This window comes from Balaenoptera musculus, chromosome 5 (assembly GCF_009873245.2).
Source record: "Balaenoptera musculus isolate JJ_BM4_2016_0621 chromosome 5, mBalMus1.pri.v3, whole genome shotgun sequence".
In the NCBI taxonomy this organism is placed as follows: domain Eukaryota; kingdom Metazoa; phylum Chordata; class Mammalia; order Artiodactyla; family Balaenopteridae; genus Balaenoptera; species Balaenoptera musculus.
The window spans coordinates 24,978,690-24,999,202 of record NC_045789.1 but is presented as its reverse complement, the minus strand read 5'-3'; the positions used below and the strand labels follow the sequence as shown (position 1 = coordinate 24,999,202).

The 20,513-nt window shown below is 35.3% G+C and overlaps 1 protein-coding gene across 9 annotated transcripts in view; it reads left to right on the top strand.

The window, feature by feature from the left end:
• Positions 1–20,513, top strand: part of INPP4B (inositol polyphosphate-4-phosphatase type II B) — a 745,855-nt gene that overhangs the window by 652,626 nt on the left and 72,716 nt on the right. For all 9 annotated transcript variants that reach the window (XM_036853321.1, XM_036853318.1, XM_036853314.1 and 6 more), the window contains 5 exons: positions 3,097–3,269; positions 4,598–4,721; positions 5,795–5,912; positions 11,790–11,930; positions 16,156–16,253. In XM_036853321.1, coding sequence (XP_036709216.1) covers positions 3,097–3,269; positions 4,598–4,721; positions 5,795–5,912; positions 11,790–11,930; positions 16,156–16,253 — 654 coding nt within the window. The remainder of the gene's footprint in view (positions 1–3,096; positions 3,270–4,597; positions 4,722–5,794; positions 5,913–11,789; positions 11,931–16,155; positions 16,254–20,513) is intronic.

The following is a 20,513-nucleotide window of genomic DNA, read 5'->3' as shown; positions in this document are numbered from 1 at the left end:
GAACCTGAGATTTACACTGGGTGAATATTAACAGGGAACAAAACCTGAAGCCATCACAATTTGCATTTGCCAGTGGGGTTTTCCTTTATCTGCTGAACTTCAATTGCTTTTATTCTAGAAAAAAGAAAAGTATTTTTAGCTTTCTCAAGTTTGCTTCTTTATAGGAAGCTTATTACTATCTTTAAGCCGTTCTACCTTGCTCACCAACTTGTAATTTTCTCATTCATCATTAATGTTTTCTTATATTGTAATTTTCCTTAACTTTTAGCCATAAAAAAGTATATATAATTATAATAAACAGAGACACTGGAATATTGCTAGTGTCAGACAAATACCTAACAACACTCCTAGATTTAGAATTTCAGTGTATTTATTTATTTTTCCAGGTCCTCAGTTTTATTCTAGAAGGACTAGAAATCAGGTGATCTCTCTGTCTCTTTTTAAATGTCATTGTAATTTCTGATTGAGTCAAATGGTTAAATACGTGTGAAGATAGGTTTAGAAGTGAGTAAAGAAATTATCCTGATGCTAATGAAGAAATCTGTGAAGATTCCTGTTTTAAAGATCTTCAAGAAAACCATCAGCTATATTTAATTGGAGCTGTCACTTAGTATCTTCCAAGGGAAAAAAATTAAGTTAATTTTCCATTTTCTAATAGAAAGAGCCTATTACACTTTTGGCCAGGTTTTTGACCACTTGACACAGGAGAGTAGGATGTAAAGTGCCCAGACAACATGTACCTGCTGTTTGGGAACTATGCAAGTATATAAAAGAGTATAAATCAGTTACCTGAATGGAGTAAGTGACCAAGTAGTTCTACTTCAGCCTGATAAAACAGCGCCACCTACTGCACACAGGCTTTATTTTATGTTGGAGAATTCTTCAGTAGAAATTCATCTCTGCAGACCTCAGCACAAAACAAAATAGGTTTTCAGTCTGTTATCTTTTAAGATCTACATCTGGGCCAATTTATTGAGATATTTGTTTTCTGTGTGTGTGTGCGCACATTCATATTGAGAACAATAATTAAATATGAGAGTAGGAGAGAATGGGAGATAAAAGAATGTAAATATGATAACAATAGGAATATCCAGTATTCCTTCTTGGTGTCTACTGATGTGTCTTTCATTCTGAAAATAAGTCTAAAGTACCTCCATTTGCCCTTTTTACAGCTACTAATGACATAAAAATCAATAGTCACTGAATGCCTGTTTCACTTGAACCACTGTTCATATCTCATCCTAGACTGCCCACAGTGATTCCTTTATTAAATGATTACAGATTTAATAGGCCTTCATTGAATTCCCCTTTCTCTAGTGTTTTTTTTATTCCTATCATAACACTTAATTCTACAATATTTTAAAATAATAACTCCTAATATTCCTAACGTATTTTGCATTATAGCATCACATAAGCATTTACATGGAGTATTAACAGGAGCACATGTTTTTATTGAGTTGGGGCCATTAATTATCCTTTCACCCATTTTGGTTTATTTCATCTAATCTATTTCACCACAACATAAACTAAGTAAGTGACAATAGATATGGTACAATAGTGATTACGATTCTTTTCATCACTACCTATAACTCTTTCAAGGTTTTAACTGATTATTGACCTTTCACATCAGTCACTTTTGTAAACTGAGAAGGTTATACCACTTCAGATCTTGATTCATAATTTTTCAGCATTCGCTCGTTTCTTTTCAAGCATATTTGTATTTTTCCCACTACTGTTAATTTATTTATATATTAATGGAATAGCACACTGTCTGGAATTTATAATGTTTGACATTTGTCAGGGGTTTGATTTCCAAATAAACTGAAATAGAATATAACTTGTTTCTATTTCACATGCCAAAGTCATAATTATATAATTGAAACATGTTAAATTTCTAGACATACAAAAAGCACAGATGGTTTCAATTTTGTATCTTGATTTGAAGGAAAGCTATTTGAATTCCAAATATTGTCAAAAACTTGATTTTCTTTTACATGTCTATATTTTAAAAGACTTTTGTTATATTTACTATAACTTTACTCATTCAATTAAAAACTGAATATCTGCTATGCTAGCTTCTGGAGATTCAGTGATTAAAGCAGAAATTTCTCACCCTCAGTGAACTCCCTTTCTTGCAGAACAGCATGGATCGTTCTAGAACAGTAAGAGCAAGGAGCTGGATGCAAACTTTTAGTAAACAGGGATGGGGGGAGGAGGGGATTAAGGGGAAAATCAAGAAGACTTCCTGGAAGAGAGAAACCCTGAACTGAGTCTGCAGAGAGGATAAAGTGTTTGTCAGGAAGATATGTAGGGGGAAGGTGCTCCAGGATTGGAGATAGGATTTGCAAAGACACTGAGATGAGAGGGAACAGGTTTGGGGAAATCCGTGTTGTTCAGCTCACCTGGGACTCAAGGCTGCAAGTGAAAAAGTTCTGAGAGATGAGACTGAACACGTAGGCAGAGGTCAGATAATGCAGGGTCTGTCATGCTTTGGGACTTTGTTCTGAATGTTTTGGTGTCTTTAAAATAGTTTTAGTTAAGGAAGCAAAAGAGTGAGTGATGGGATTCAAACTGATTAGAAAGCCCCCTCTAGCAACTCTGTTGAGAAAGGATTCGAGTAGAATATGACTGGAGGAAGAGGGGTCAGTTATGGAGCGGAATAGAAAGTGGTCCGAAGGAGATGGATAAATGATGATGGGAGAGGGCAAGGGGGAAGATGAGTGATGGCTTACTATGGTGGTAGAACTGATTTAATGACCCAGTAAATGTGGAGACTGTAGAAGAAGTCCAGGAAATTGTTTCCAGCATAGGAAGAGTTTGGTGGCACCATCCACTAAGATACAGGCTATGCACAGATTAGAGATGAGTAGAGAAGAGAAGACTTCTACTATAGATGAATTAGATACACCCAAGTGGGTGGCTGGTAATAGACACCCGGAGTTCAGAGGAGAGATTGGAATCGGAGATCTTTAAATCTAACCTTTGTGACTCCTTAATAACGTGTAGAACTTCACTGAAAAAATAAATAAATTGGTTCTTTCCTCCAAGACCTTCCTTCATCTATCCCGCTGTTCTTATGCCCCATCCATCCTGCAGAGGACTGGTATGAACAGTTGTATCCCCTCATCCTTACCCTGAAGGACTGCATGGGAGAAGTGGTGAATCGAGCCAAGCAGTCCCTGACGTTCGTGCTCCTTCAGGAGCTTGCCTACAGCCTTCCCCAATGTTTGATGCTGACGCTGAGAAGAGACGTCGTCTTCAGCCAAGCCGTAGGTGCCTCTTGATCCTGTGAGCCCAGCACAGTGATGGGTTGTCAAATAGCATCCTTGGTGAAGATAGATGTCTTTTTTTTGACAGTTTTCTTTTTTTTTAAATCTTTTTATTTTATATTGGCATGTAGTTGATTAACAATGTTGTGATAGTTTCAGGTGTACAGCAAAGTGATTCAGTTATACATACACGTATATCTATTCTTTTGCAAATTCTTTTCCCATTGAAGTTGTTACATAATTTTGAGCAGAGTTTCCTGTGCTATGCCATAGGTCCTTTGGCAGTTTTCTTTTTAAAGGGATTCTTTTCTTAAAGTTTAGTACCCAGTTTTTCTTACTCATAATGAATACAAGCCGAATGGAAACAGTGTCTGAGACCTGAAGTATTTATTTCAGCAAAGAGGTGGCCAAGTCTCTGAAATGTCCGTGCTGTTTCACAGGACACAGAGTCTGTGAAGGAAAGGGTCCCCCCTCCTGTCCTCATGTTATGCCCAGGGCTCTCCACACCGTGCACAGTGCGGATGGCAGCCAGGACTGGCAACAGGGATCTGTTTGCAACCCCTTATTTATACAGCTCCCTCATGAATCCCAGGACAGGACTTCATAATGATCTCTTTTTTGGTGTTTATAAAATAAGTTCACCAGGCCATAGTCTTGAATGGGAGGTTTGACAGGACCACCTCCTTTGTCTACACCCAACCCTAGCCCATGACACCAAGGTTGGCCTCCATCACAATGGCTGTGCTCCTTTTCCCCTCCTGCCTCCACCACCATGATTGAGTTTTATAGATAGACACGTGGAAGGAAAGAGACAGAAGCCTCTCCTTCTAAACCTTCCAGACAAAGGGAATGTTTTACCCAAAATATCTCTTGTCGCCCCTATTTCATGCATGACCCAGTAGCAAACGGAGCTAAGTGTCAGGCATTATGATCTACCTTATACACATTTCTCCATTGTGTCCTTTCAACGACTCTGCAAAATGAGAACTATTATCTCTATTTTCCGTGTGCAAAAAAATAACAGAAAGATTTGGAAGTGTTAAATAACTTTTTATGGTTTTACTGCTTAGAAATGGGAGGGACAGGATTTGCAGATTCTGAGTCCATGGTCTTTCCCATTTCACAATGCTGCCCTCCCCAAGCCAAACTAGAGTAAATGCAGTCAACGGATTTCAAAATGGATATATAAATAGTTATAATTTTGTTACACATACTTGAAAATTTCTGATTATGTCTGTGATGTCTCAAAGACTTATATATTTTGAAATTAAAGTTTGCTGACCCCAGTAATTTCTTCAATGATTTTTTTTTTTTTTTTTTTTTTTTAGCTTGCTGGATTGGTCTGTGGTTTTATCATCAAATTGCACACAAGTTTGTATGACCCTGGCTTCCTTGAGCAGCTTCACACGGTGGGATTGATAGTACAATATGAAGGACTGCTAAGTACATATAGTAAGTATTGCTTTAGTCCATGTTAAAATAATATTCCTATTCATAAAGATATGTGATCCATAGATTCTTCAGTTAAATATAAAAATGAGTAGTAAACCTTGCTTGCATCAAGCATTAGAGAAAGAATGTAATTTTTAGTTCTTTGTATTCATTTTCCTTGCCACTGTGCTTTTACTCTCATTATGTTTTGAAAATGGAATTATAGATTATTTCACAGTGGAGTCCTGAGCAGCCATCTGGCTTTTTAAATAAAGGCTTTTGCCAACCTAGTTTCAATGACTGGATTTTTAAAGTCCCAACTCTGTAATGTCTAGAGCTGCCCTGTTCAATACATAGGTTGGTGTGGCAGTTGAGCACTTGAAATGTATCTAGTCCAAATCAATAAGTACTCAACGTGCACACCAGGTTTCAAAGACTAGTGAAAAAAGAGTTTTATATTAATAATTAATGAATAATTAATCATAGTATATTGATTTACAGCTGAAATGTTATTTTGGAACTATCAGGCTAAAGGAAAACAGATTATTAAAGTTAATTTCACCTTTTAAAATTTTACTCTTTAAAAAGATGATTACCAGGAAATTTAAAATTATATATGTGGCTCGCATTATATTTCTGTTGTGCAGGACTGATCTAGAATCTTATTTAATTACCTCCTTCTTAGGCTTTATTTGTCAGTGTATTAAGATATAAAACTAGCATGAGCTTGGGTCAGTGACCTTCAATTCAGCCATCTCTATTATTTCTAGAAATCAAATGTCAGTCCTGCCAAGGGAAAGAGGTCTGCACGATACTTTGTTCCATAAAAGAATTAAAACTTCTCTCTAACCTTCCGGCAAAGGCATTCCTCTTTCCTTCCCTCAAAGGGTATGTGGACAGCTGGAGTCTATTTAAATGGTTCTTGTTTCACGGATGAAAACCTTCAGACTCAGGAAAACGTATTGAGAATGGATTCACTGCCTTCAGAAATTCATTCACTAAACTGTTAGAACAAATTCCAGCAGGGAGGTGGAGTACAAAGTGACTTTCTTCAAATAGTATGTTTGTAACTAGGTTCCTTTGCCCTTGTTTAGGTGAGGAAATTGGAATGCTGGAGGACATGGCCGTTGGTATTTCAGATTTGAAGAAAGTCGCTTTTAAAATAACTGAAGCCACATCCAATGATGTCTTGCCAGTTATAACAGGAAGGCGGTAAGTGGTGTTCATTTCCTAAGACCAAGCTTTGTTAGATATTTTTAATTAACCCCTGACAAAGGAGCCAGGGAGAATTAAGGTTTGGTTTGGAAATGTTCTTTTGTTCTCTTTTCCTTTTTGGTGAAAAATAAATGTAGGTGACATGACAGGGGAAGATCTTGAAAAACTCATAAAAGTCTCATGAATGTTTGTAAATTGTACTATAGTGAGGTAAGTAGGGTAAGGTTCCCCTATGAAGTATGAGAAATTCAAAATAATAGCAGGCATGAGAAAAACATTTTTCTCTTTATTACTATCTAATCTGAAGCTCTGGATGTTTTTACTTTTGCTGGAATCATTCGGTTAATAGTGTCATAATTCTTGAGATGACTTGGTATTAAATTCTTGGTATTAAAAGCAGCAACATTTTAGAAAAGGTGTATTCCTATGTCAGGGGCACATACCACCATTTTTCTTAATTAGTTTTGACAATTCACTGCCAGACTGAGATTTCTGAGAATGGTTTTAAATAAATAGTTTTGAAGGTTAGTGTATAATGGGCAAAATATTAGAAATAATTAAGAAAAATGATGTTATGTAGAATAGACCTCTAATAGAAGAATTACATCCCAAGGGCAAATTATTTTAATCAGAAGTCCTCCAAATTTTAACCATTCTGGCACTAACACTTTTAAGTGCTGCATGAGGATATTTGAAATTTGAAACAGTCTCAGATCACAGTGAAAAAAACATGAATTTACTAAAGAGAGAGCCCTTTTCATGCTAGAGAGAGATGGAGAAGAGACTTAAGTATAAAAGTTCACAGTAAACTTGTTTTCTTATCTATAGTAAACATATAATTACTTAAAATTTTGTGTGAAGGATGCCCAGAAACACACGGTTGAATGAAAGGTAACTGTTTCTTATACATAAAGAAAAAACACATCCTCGTGAAACTAAATATTTCATCTGCAGACTAAAGCTGAATTTGCCATTCATTGGAAGAAAGAGGAATAAAATTGCTCATACACACACCTAGAAAATAGTACCACTTTGTATTACTGTGAAGATTATTATAAAAAGTGGAAAACTGATACTTTTATCACAATTTATAAGGGAAGCTTACCAGGCCATTTGATATAGGCAAGAGTACAGATGCTTTTTCTGAGGGAGTTCTTTAAGCTGTATCTAAATTCAAAAGCTATCATACAGTTGGGAGTGAGACTTCTGGAGTAGCAAAGTGAGCAGCTTGGAAAATCCTCTTTCCAGAAAGCAACATTACCATTGGATAGAATTTTCTAAAACAACCAGCTTACGACTAAGGACTTAATTTGCACACACACAAATTTAGAAGTAATTATTCGTGAAAAACTAGTGAATATTGGATAAGTCAGTTGGAGTGTGTGGTGTTTTTGCCAGGAGTTGCTCCCATCACCCCCAGCTCTGTCAGCACAGTTTCACTAGGGCGAAGCAGGCCATGAAAACCAACAGTCTCCTACCAGAGGCGGTTGACTTGATTTGCACCAGAGAAGAGAAAAAAGCATACTCCTGAAAAGTTATTAGAAATAGTGGTGATTAGATAACAATTCCATTCACAATAGCATCAAAAGTAATAACTACATCAGACTAAATTTAGCAAAGCTTTCTAACAGTTGTACACAGAGCACATAAAATAAGCTTAGAGAAATTAATAAGATCCAGTAAATGGAAAGACAGTACATGTTCACAGATTAGAATGCTCAATATTGTTTAGATGGCAATTCTCTATGAATTGATCTATAGATTCAATGCAATCACTGTCTAAAGCTTGGCAGAAATTGGCAAGCTAAACCTAAAATTTATATGAAACTGCAAAGGATCCAGAATACCAAAAAACAATTCTATGAAAGAAGAACAAAGTTGGAGAATTTTACTTATTGATTTAAAAAGTTAATATAAAACTACAATAATCAAGGCTGTATAGTACTGGCATAAGTATATATATATATATCTACTTATATATAAGTAGATATATATATATATACATACATATATATGTAGATCAATGGAACAAAAATTTAAAGTCCAGATATAAACTATTATCTTTAAGTTCAATGGCTTTTCAACAAAGGTGCCAAAGCAATTCAATGGAGAATGGAGAGTCTCTTCAAAAAATGTTGCTTTGACAATAGATTATCTATGTGAAGAAAGAATTTAGAACATCAATTGAGATCATACACAAAAATTAACTCACAATGGATCATAGGTCTAAATATAAGAGCTAAAACTATGAAACTTCTAGGAGAAAATTTTTGTAAGTTAATTTAGGTAAAGAGCTCTTAGATATGACTCAAAAATCTAGATTCATAAAATAAATGATTTGATAAATAGGATTTAATAAAAATTATAAACTTTTAAGCATCAAAAATACCATTAAGTAATGAATAGACAAGCCATAGATTGGGAGAAAATATATGCAAATCATATATCTGATAAAAGACTTGTATTCAGAGTATAAAAAGAAATCTCACAACTCAATAATGAAAGAAAAAAATCTAATTTAAAAATGGGCAGAAAATTTGAATAGATATTTTGCCAAATAAGATATATGAATGGCTTATATGCACATGAAAACATACTCGAATAATTAGTCATTAGGAGACTGCAAATTAAAACCAGAATTAGATACCACTTCACTCACAGTAGAATCATCGTAATTAAAAAGTCAGACAGTAACAAGTGTTGGCAAGGATATGGAAAATGTGGACTCCTCCTTCATTACTTGTGGTGCTGCCACTTTGGAAACAGTTGGGCAGTTGCTTAAAAAGTTACACTTAAAATTGCTATATGACTCTTCAGTACATACCCAAGAGGAAATAAAACCATATGTCCACACAAAAACCATATGTCCACCCAAAACTAGCAGCATTATTCAGAATAGCCAAAATCATAAAGTAATCTGAGTGTTCATCAACTTGAATGCATAGACAAAATGTGGTATAGCTATACAATAGAACACTATTCAGCATGCTACTAAGGCATGCCACAACATATGTGACTTCAAAGTCATGCTAAATGAAAAAAGCTAGACACAAAAGACTGCATATTGTATGATTTCACTTATATTAAATATGTAGAAAAGTAAAACCTCTAGAGACAGAAATAGATCAGTGGCTTCCTGGGGCTGGCAGTGGGGTTGGGGTTTGAATCAAACAGGCACGAGGGATTTTTTTAAGATGATGGAAATGTCCTGAAACTGGATTATGGTCATGATTGCACAACTCTATAAATTTGCTAAAGCTCTGAATTATACACTTAAAACGATGAGTCTATGTCAATTATATTTTAATAGAGATGACAAAATGTTATCATATAGAAAGTCCAGAAATAAACCTACACACTTATGGTTATTAAAACTACTGCAGAGGAGGCAAGAATATAGAATGGAGAAAAGATAGTCTGTTTAATAAGTGGTGCTGGGAAAATTGGGCAGCTGCATGTAAAAGAATGATATTAGAACATTCGTTGAGTTTACAAAAATAAACTCAAAATGGATTAAAGACCTAAATGTAAGACTGGATACTATAAAACTACTAGAGGAAAACATAGGGCAGAACACTCTTGATGTAAATTGCAATATTTTTTTGGATCCGTCCCCTAGAGTAATGAAAACAAAAGCAAAAATAAACAAATGGGACCTAATTAAACTTAAAGGCTTTTGCACAGCAAAGGAAACCATAAACAAAACAAAAAGACAACAAACAGAATGGGAGAAAATATTTGCAAATGATGCAACTGAGAAGGGATTAATTTCCAAAATATACAAACAGTTCGTACAGCTCAACATCAAAATGAAAACAATCAAAAAATGGGCAGTAGACCTAAATAGACATTTCTCCAGAGAAGACATACAGATGGCCAACAGGTACATGAAAAGATTTGCTAACTATTAGAGAGATGTAGATCAAAACTGCAATGAGGTATCACCTCACAACCAGTCAGAATGGCCATCATCAAAAAGTCTACAAATAATAAATGCTAGAGAGGGTGTGGAGAAAAGGGAACCCTCCTACACTGTTGGTGGGAATATAAATTGGTGCAGCCACTATGGAGAACAGTATGGAGGTTCCTTAAAAAACTAAAAGTAGAGTTATCATATGATCCAGCAAGCCCACTCCTGAGCATATCTCTGGAAAAAAATGAAACCTCTAATTCAAAAAGATACATGCACCCCAATGTTCGTAGCAGCACTATTTGCAACAACCAAGACCTGGAAGCAACCTAAATGCCCGTTGACAGATGAATGAATAAGGAAGATGTGGTACATATATACAATGGAATATTAGCCATAAAAAAGAATGAAATAATGCTATTTGCAGCAACATGGATGGACCTAGAAATGATCATACTAAGTGAAGTAAGTCAGACAAAGACAAATATCACATGATATCTCTTATATGTGGAATCAAAAAAAAAATGATACAAATGAACTTGTTTACAAAACAGAAATAGACTCACAGACATAGAAAACAAACTTATGATTACCAAACGGGAAAGGGGTGGGGGGTAAATTGGGAGTATGGAATTAACAGATACACACTACTATATAAAAAATAAATAACATTGACCTACTGTATAGCACAGGGAACTATTCAGTATCTTGTAATAACTTATAATGGAAAAAATCTGAAAAAGAATAATCACTTTGCTGTACACCTGAAGCACAACATTGTATATCAGCTATACTTCAACTTAAAAAAAAAAATTTATCATAAAGAATGTGTATAATGCTTTACCTTCAGAGAAATCTTTAAATGCAGGCTTGGCTCATTGAATCTTCTCATATTCCTGAAAATTTTGAAATAAACAAACATCAGCCTTCTGTTAGCCAGGCTATTGTAAAGGGCACTGAGAGCAATTTAAAAAAGAAAAATAAAGTGTCCATCCTCTGAGGGTAGTGCTAACATCCCTGCTTGCTGGATTGATGGTATTTCCAGATTCTCTAGTTCAAAGCTGAGGTAAGAAACAAGTCTCACTGTCAAGTATCCAGAGTACGTATCAGTATTATTATACTAGAGAAACTGAAAAGATTTTCACAGAGACTCTCTAATTGTCCTGTTCTTCGTTACCCTATACACATATTACAACACCAGCACTCTATATAGTTCAGGAAACACATGGATTTTCCTAAATTCCAGGTGAAACTTGACATTTCTTTAATCAATTCACACTGGATCAGAAGGCATCAAGTTTCAGAATCTACAAGCAGCTATTCTTATTGACCCTATTTTGTGAATCCTAATTTAAATTTTCAACACGAAACATTAGGGGTAATTTTTAATGGAAATTTCCAAAGAAAAAATGCTCTGGTGATATGTTAATGTTGCAAAATGATCAGGAAAGCCGAAAGGTTACATCTTAAATAATGAAACCATTACATTTCCATCAGGTCATCACAAACGGAGGTTCATCAAATAATAACAATTAGGCCATGCTAAAAAATGTATAAATGATTTGGTTCATTAGTTTCACTATATTAAAAAATCCATCATTAAATTGCTTTTCTTATTCTTGAGACTGGGTTTTTAAATAATTAAATCAAGAAAACAAATATTGAAGCTCTTATGCACATGGCCCTTTTATACGAAGATGCACTAAATATTCTTCCTTTCCTACAAAAAACTCAGAGTAATGGAGGTAAATGTAAATGACTCTTTATGCCAAGTAATTTAATAGTGAAGTGAATGAAATGATTATCAAATGAATTAATAAAAGAAAATAAGCAGATAGAAGCCAAAAACCTAAATCACTGCTGTATTCCAACTGTTTTATTGTTTCTTTCCTATGACTCTAAAGTAACATAAAATTGAATGAAATAAAGCAATGCTGCTTGTCTTTGCCCTCCTCTTTCTCCAGTGAACATTATGTGGTGGAGGTGAAGCTTCCAGGGAGAATGTTTGAGTCCCTGCCTCTACAGATTAAAGAAGGACAATTGCTTCATGTGTATCCAGTACTTTTTAATGTTGGAATCAATGAACAGCAAACTCTTGCTGAGAGGTAAGCTTCAGATATGAGGTCGGTACTTGATTTTTTTGTTTAATTGTTATGGATATGCTGAATAATTCCACGTGTTCCTGCACATAGAAATTAGATTCATGGGTAACATTTTCCTTTTCATCAGTACAAAGTTATTTGATATGGCAAGCAGAATTATTCATATTTAAGGATTCCTGGCCCACATCAAATTTAAATATGGCAAAATAACAAGGAAAATATTGGTGTCAATACCAAAATATTCACATGGATTAACTTTCTTCATGTTTCCAAATACCTACATGTGTGTATCAAATTTTAGAATTTTTTGTGCTTATATGTATTTCAACATTGTAAACTCTGCTAATTGTGTCCAAATTTTCTGGACCTAATAAAACGTGCTATTTTTTCCTTTTGTTTTATTTACTAAAATAATTTTTTTAATTTATTCAAAAAACTTTTTTTAATTTTTAAAATTTATTTATTTAAATAATTTTAAAATTTTATTTATTTATTTAAATAATTTTTAAAAATTTATTTACTAAAATAATTGTTATTGGAGGATGACAACACATCTTTTCATAATAATTTGCTCAGTTAAATGACAGATGGTTTTATGTGATCGCATAAGCAACTGTCAAAAATGCTTTCAGCAGACAAAGGAATTACTTTTGCATCTTACATGATTCCCATGTAGAGATTATTGAAAACGTGGATAAGAGTTAAGATTCACAGAACACATTTTTAAAAGATTCTCTAAAACTTCTCAGAGAAAGAAGTTAGTGTCTTGCTATAAAGCCTAGCTGGAAAAGTTCCCCCAAAGCAAAACTTTTGAAATGCTTCCTTGTCAATAATTCACTCTGTAAATGTTTCCTTCCCCCATACGTAGCTGGCATATTCTTTGCCATGACTTGATAAGTATGTTTTAATCCTTTATTAATGTTTTTTACTAAACTAAAACTACCACTACATTTATAGCCGTCTTGAATTTCAATGATGATGAAGTTGCCTGTTTTTCGCTACTATTTTCAATGATTTCTCTGTCTCTCCCTTTCATCCAAAAGATTTTCTGGACAACATAGATTTTCATAATTCTCACTTGCCAGTTACAAAATTCCATGCCAGCTTTGTATTTCATGTTTAATCTCAAACTGTGTGGAAGCTATTAGTCTCTTGTCTTATAGTATGCTTAAATCAGAATATAATTTTTTTTCACTGTATTGTACAAAGAGTTGATTCTTCAATAATTAAGCACTTTTGCAAATAATTATGTAAGATCAGATTATATTCCAGTCATCTTTATATGTTGTCTCATAGCAAGTTCACAGGTTGAGGAGAATGATATTTATGAACATAAATTATACAATTTGGGAGGTAAATGATATTTATGAACAATTGGGGGGAAAAACAGCACTCTAAATTAATTGTCTCTTCTTTGGTACACTAGAGTACAGAGTGTTTGGAGTTTAAATTACTAAGTTAAGGCCTGTGAGTGCAGTCTTGAGAGAGATGTGAGAATCTCCATTTACAGACTTTTCAAGGAATAGTTGGCATCGTATTTTCAAGCCTTCTAGATTAGGTTAATTTACATGTCATTGTTACTATTTTAGATGTTAGTCACTTTATTTTTTTTTAAATGCCCCTTCCCTTGTCTCTCATCTGTCTTGCCTATAAAAATGTATTTTTTCGTATCTGGATGCTTCATAAGACACATAGGATTTGAAAAGGAAACACAACTACAAAATAGAGAGAAACAAAGGGAAGCAGGAAGGCTGGCCCTCGGATATCAACCAACTACTACTTTGAGCAAATCACTTTGTCTCTGTTCTCTGAGCTTTATTTTTCTGATTCTGAATTTTGAGCTTTTTCCATCAACATTCACATGTTAGGTACGCTATGTAATCCAGGTATAATATGTTACTACATATGTACCCGTAGCCAAAATGTATGTAATGTATATCCATTTTTAAATTAGCAAGTACTAATTAGTCTGCTTGGGCTACCATAACAAACTACCACAGGTTGTGTGGCTTAAACAACAGAAATTTATTTCTCATAGTTTTAGAGGCTGAGAAGTCCCAGGTTCTGGCCAATTTGGTTTCTGGTGAGAATTGTCTTCAGCTTTCTTGCTGTGTGCTCACATGACCTCTTCTTTGTGTGTGTAGAGAGAGGGAACCAGCTCCTTGATGTTTCTTTTCACAGGAACACCAATCCTACTGGTTCAGGGCCCCACCCTCATAATCTTAATGACTTCTTCAGAGGTTCCATCTTCAAACACAGCCACACTGAGGGTTAGGGCTTCAACATATGATCTTTGGGGGGACACAAACATTTAGTCTGTAACACTAGTATTACTCCAGCAAGGATAACATTTTTTAAATACCAGTTGTTTATAATGTCTGAAAAAGGTAGAAGAGTGTATTTCAGAGTTCAGGCTAACTCTCCTGCAGATTTTCCTGGGTTCGTATTCCTGTCCTCCAAGTTTAACTCAGTAAAGTTATTGAACATTGAGTCTGCACCAGGCATTACTCTGCCAAGCTGTGGGACACAGGGAACAGGCAGTGTAACAAGAAGAACTGACATGATCACCATCCTGAAAGGACCTACCATCCAGTAAGGAAGACAGTTCAACAAATGATACACTGCAGTTCAACTCATACAATAAGCAAAGATGTAGAAGGGACAGGATTCATGGAGGAAAGAAAGTGATTCACAGATGGGAGAACATTTCATCAGGAAGGTTTCATAGTATACATGTACCTTCCACAGGGCTTTGAAGGACAAATAGGAATTAATCAAGCTGATAAGGAAGGTAAGGCTTCCTAGTCAGAGGAGGAATAGCATGTGAAAAGTCCCAAAGGCATCAAAATCCTGCGGGTAAAGTAGAAGGGTGTAATTCCATTCCCACAAACAGGGTTTTGGAGGCCTTTGTGGAGATGTTAGATGCTAAACTAAAGAGACTGGACTTTGTTCTTACATGGAGAGGATATGCAGTGAAGTTTAGTGAGCAGATATGATGAAACGGGTGGTAGACTAACTTCTCCAACATTTCATTCATTGCCCACGCAGCATCTGGCACATGGCTGATGTTAAATAAATGTTTGTTGAATGAATGAATGATCTGACCATGATGTAAGGGATAGATTGGAAGGGAAGGAGCCTGGAGGCATAGCGCTCCTTGTATTTGGGAGGCTTTATATCCAGTCGAGACTGAATATAACTAAATACCTAAAATGACAGTGGTAAAGAAAAAGAAGGAAGGGATACCAGAGATGTGAATATATCAGTGAATAGTGGATGGAGTGCGGAAAACCGAGGAAATCCAAAAGGGTGCCTAGATTTTGAACCTGAATTAATGGCAGAATATTAGAAACACACCTATTTCTAAACAAAAGGAGGAAGTGGTTTCAGTTTTTGGTTAGGTTGCATTTGAAGTGGTGTGGGTTAATTCACTTTGAAATTTTCCATTGACATCTAGAAATACAGATTTGAATGGAGATATTTGGATGAGGATACATATTGGAAACCATTTGGCTGAGGATACATACTGGAAGCCATTTGCATGGCATCCTTTCATAGAGAGACAAGAGGTTTTAAGTTTAAACCTGGGAAAGGCTTAAAGAAAACACAAGGTCAGTGATATACAGGTAGAAAGTTTTGCCTGAAGAAGGTGGCAGAAGAGCACCAGTACAGAGGCTGGCATCCTTCATGGTGTGGGCAGAAAGAAAGGTGCACAGAAGTGAACCAGTCCCTGGGAGATTGGAGTACTCTACATGTGTCTACAGCAGTTGACAGTGTGTTTAAGACTGTATGCAGCCCAATGTTCAGTCCTGGTCTTCTGGACCTCTCCTCAAGCTGTCATTGGTGAAGAGGAATATAGGAGGGATAAAAAGAGAGAAGGAAGAATTTTTAGGTCTTTAGAGATATAGCCCTGCAGAGATAGGGAGACTAACATTAACTGAGTATCAATTATGCAGAGGCACGGGGTTGGTGTTTTAGATTTCATATTTCATTCAGGTTCACATTTGATGACTGTGAGAATATTTTGGTGTGTCAATAGGGATTGGTGGAGTCAGGGCCAGTGGAGACTGGAATATAGTTGAAATCACCTTTGCACAATGTTGCTTAGAAAACAGAGACTCCTTCCTTAGAAAACTATTGCCACCTATTTAAAAAAGAAAGATTAAAAAATAGTAACTTTCGGGTGCTATTTTATAACCCATAACTATTCTCTTTTTTCTATGTTTAGGTTTGGAGATGTCTCTTTGCAAGAAAGTATTAATCAGGAAAATTTTGAACTTCTAAAAGAATATTACACGGTATTTATGGAAAAGATGCCTCCTGATTGTAAGTATGCAAGTTACAAAGAAAAGCAACAATAATAATTTCTTGATTATAATTCTTCGGGAGAGGTCAGACATAGAGGTCAATGGAAGAATAAAGCACGGTGTGGGAATGTGAAAGTGATTTTGAGATTGTCTGCGCCAAGAAGACTGATTGCCAAGGTGGCCTGGCCAACACCTGCCTCGCTGCCCTGATTGCACTCAAGTGTGTCCTGCTGCTTATGCTAGGATGTTAATTTCAGTGCCACTAGAAAATGCCAAAAGTCAAAAATAAGGAACTTATAATTAGAAATCTCAACTGAGTCCAACAGAAATTTTGTAGAATTCTTAACCATGTAAAAGACTTTAATAAAGATTTAGTTTTCTGATTTATAAGCTACATCAGATATATCTCTCACATATATATATGTGTGTGTGTGTATATATTTATATATTTTATATTTATGCATATATATATATATGTCAGATAGAATATAAATTTTACAGGTAATAAAAAGTGATACAAATTAAGGAACAAATTATTGAATATACTTATTGCAATATTTATGTGAAAATGTTGGGGCATAAGCCTACAGAACTGTGTTTTACATTTTGTTTTTTGTTTTGTCTTATGCCATTGTTCAGTTCTGCCATCCTTTTTCCCACAAAATTAAGCACATATTTGAGCAGTGCAAAATTAGAGAATAAAGAATGTATTTGGAGCTCATCCGTAAGTGCTATAAAGAAATAAGTTGAGATACTTAGATATTCACAATAAGAAACTAGGTTTTAATAAAGTAGGAAATATCTTAATATTTGTTACCAAAAGCTGTGATAAAACTCTACCTGTCATCTATTCACTAGCAATTTTTCACTATCTGTATTCTGATACCTAGTTTGAAATATCTTAGGTAGCAGAGTACTTAGGTCTTTTTATAACACAGTTATCTTGCTTCAAAATATTACAGTGGCATAAGCACACGTCCGTGTGTTTTTATAGTTAGAAAATTTTACTGCCACTTTTATATTTTATTTCAAATAAAATATTTTTAAAGCCAAAATGAAATTAAATACAGAGAGATTCTTTGGCAGCCAGCATACTTATGAATTTTAAATTTGTTAATTACTTGGAAGATTAATAATATAAACAAAATTATTTTGCATTAGTAATTATGGGAAAAGTTTATTATAACGTGGACGTTGGTGGATAATTTTTTTTTCATTATTTTTTCAACATCTTTATTGGAGTATAATTGCTTTACAATGGTGTGTTAGTTTCTGCTTTGTAGCAAAGTAAATCAGCTATACATATACATATATCCCCATATCCGCTCCCTCTTACGTCTCCCTCCCACCCGCCCTATCCCACCCCTCTAGGTGGTCACAGAGCACCGAGCTGATCTCCCTGTGCTATGCAGCCCTTTCCCACTAGCTATCTATTTTACGTTTGGTAGTGTATATATGTCCATGCCACTCTCTCACTTCGTCCCAGCTTACCCTTCCCCCTCCCTGTGTCCTCAAGTCCATTCTCTACGTCTGCATCTTTATTCCTGTCCTGCCCCTAGGTTCTTCATAACCAGTTTTTTTTTTTTTTTTTTAGATTCCATATATGTGTGTTAGCATACGGTATTTGTTTTTCTCTTTCTGACTTCACTCTGTATGACAGATTCTAGGTCCATCCACCTCACTGCAAATAACTCAATTTCATTTCTTTATATGGCTGAGTAATATTCCATTGTGTATATGTGCCATATCTTCTTTATCCATTCATCTGTCGATGGACACTTAGGTTGCTTCCATGTCCTGGCTTTTGTAAATAGAGCTGCAGTGAACATTGGGGTACATGACTCTTTTTGAAATATGGTTTTCTAAGGGTATATGCCCAATAGTGAGATTGCTGGGTCATATGGTAGTTCTATATTTAGTTTTTTAAGGAACCTCCATACTGTTCTCCATAGTGGCTGTATCAATTTACATTCCCACCAACAGTGCAAGAGGGTTCCCTTTTCTCCACACACTCACCAATATTTATTGTTTGTAGATATTTAATGATGGCCATTCTGACTGGTGTGAGGTGATACCTCATGTAGTTTTGATTTGCATTTCTCTAATGATTGGTGATGTTGAGCATCCTTTCATGTGTTTGTTGGCAATGTGTATATCTTCTTTGGAGAAGTGTCTTTTTATGTCTTCTGCCCATTTGTGGATTGGGTTGTTTGTTTTTTTGATATTGAGCTGCATGAGCTGCTTGTAAATTTTGGAGATTAATTCTTTGTCAGTTGCTTCATTTGCAAATATTTTCTCCCGTTCTGAGGGTCATCCTTTTGTCTTGTTTATGGTTTCCTTTGCTGTGCAAAAGCTTTTAAGTTTCATTAGGTCCCATTTGTTTATTTTTGTTTTTATTTCCATTTCTCTAGGAGGTGGGTCAAAAAGGATCTTGCTGTGATTTATGTCATAGAGTATTCTGCCTATGTTTTCCTCTAAGGGTTTGATAGTGTCTGGCCTTACATTTAGGTCTTTAATACATTTTGAGTTTATTTTTGTGGATGGTGTTAGAGAGTGTTCTAATTTCATTCTTTTACATGTAGCTGTCCAGTTTTCCCAGGACCACTTATTGAAGAGGCTGTCTTTTCTCCATTGTATATTTTTGCCTCCTTTATCAAAAATAAGGTGACCATATGTGTGTGGGTTTATCTCTGGGCTTTCTATCTTGTTCCATTGATCTGTATTTCTGTTTTTGTGCCCGTACCATACTGGCTTGATTACTGTAGCTTTGTAGTATAGTGTGAAGTCAGGGAGCCTGATTCCTCGAGCTCCTTTTTTCTTTCTCAAGATTGCTTTGGCTATTCGGGGTCTTTTGTGTTTCCATACAAATTGTGAAATTGTTTGTTCTGGTTCTGTGAAAAATGCCATTGGTAGTTTGATAGGGATTGCATTGAATCTGTAGATTGCTTTGGGTAGTATAGTCATTTTCACAATGTTGATTCTTCCAACCCAAGAACATGTTATATCTCTCCATCTTTTTGTATCATCTTTGATTTCTTTCATCAGTGTCTTATAGTTTTTTGCATACAGGTCTTTGTCTCCTTAGGTAGGTTTATTCCTAGGTATATTATTCTTTTTGTTTCAGTGGTAAATGGGAGTGTTTCCTTAATTTCTCTTTCAGATTTTTCATCATTAGTGTATAGGAATGAAAGAGATTTCTGTGCATTAATTTTGTATCCTACTATTTTACCAAATTCATTGATTAGCTCTAGTAGTTTTCTGGTAGAATCTTTAGGATTCTCTATGTATAGTATCATGTCATCTGCAAACAGTGACAGTTTTACTTCTTCTTTTCTGATTTGGATTCCTGTTATTTCTTTGCTTCTCTGTTGCTGTGGCTAAAACTTCCAAAACTATGTTGAATAATAGTGGTGAGAGTGGGCAACCTTGTCTTGTTCCTGATCTTAGTGGAAATGCTTTCAGTTTTTCACCATTGAGAATGATGTTGGCTGTGGGTTTGTCATATATGGCCTTTATTATGTTGAGGTAAGTTCCCTCTATGCCAACTTGCTGGAGAGTTTTTATCATAAATGGGTGTTGAATTTTGTCAAAAGCTTTTTCTGCATCTATTGAGATTATCATACTGTTTTTATCCTTCAGTTTGTTAATATGGTGTATCACATTGCTTGATTTGTGTGTGTTGAAGAATCCTTGCATTCCTGGCATAAACCCCACTTGATCATGGTGTATGATCCTTTTCATGTGCTATTGGATTCTGTTTGCTAGTATTTTGTTGAGGATTTTTGCATCTATGCTCATCAGTGATATTAGCCTGTAGGTTTCTTTTTTTGTGACATCTTTGTCTGGTTTTGGTATCAGGGTGATGGTGGCCTCGTAGAATGAGTTTGGGAGTGTTCCTCCCTCTGCTATTTTTTGGAACAGTTTGAGAAGGATAGGTGTTAGCTCTTCTCTAAATGTTTGGTAGAATTTGCCTGTGAAGCCATCTGGTCCTGGGCTTTTGTTTGTTGGAAGATTTTTAATCACAGTCTCAATCTGAGTGCTTGTGATTGGTCTGTTCATATTTTCTATTTCTTCCTGGTTCAGTCTTGGAAGGTTGTGCTTTTCTAAGAATGTGTCCATTTCTTCTAGGTTGTCCATTTCATTGGCGTATAGCTGCCTGTAGTAGTCTCTCATGATCCTTTGTATTTCTTCAGTGTCAGTTGTTACTTCTCCTGTTTCATTTCTAATTCTACTGATTTGAGTCTTCTCCCTTTCTTTCTTGATGAGTCTGGCTAATGGT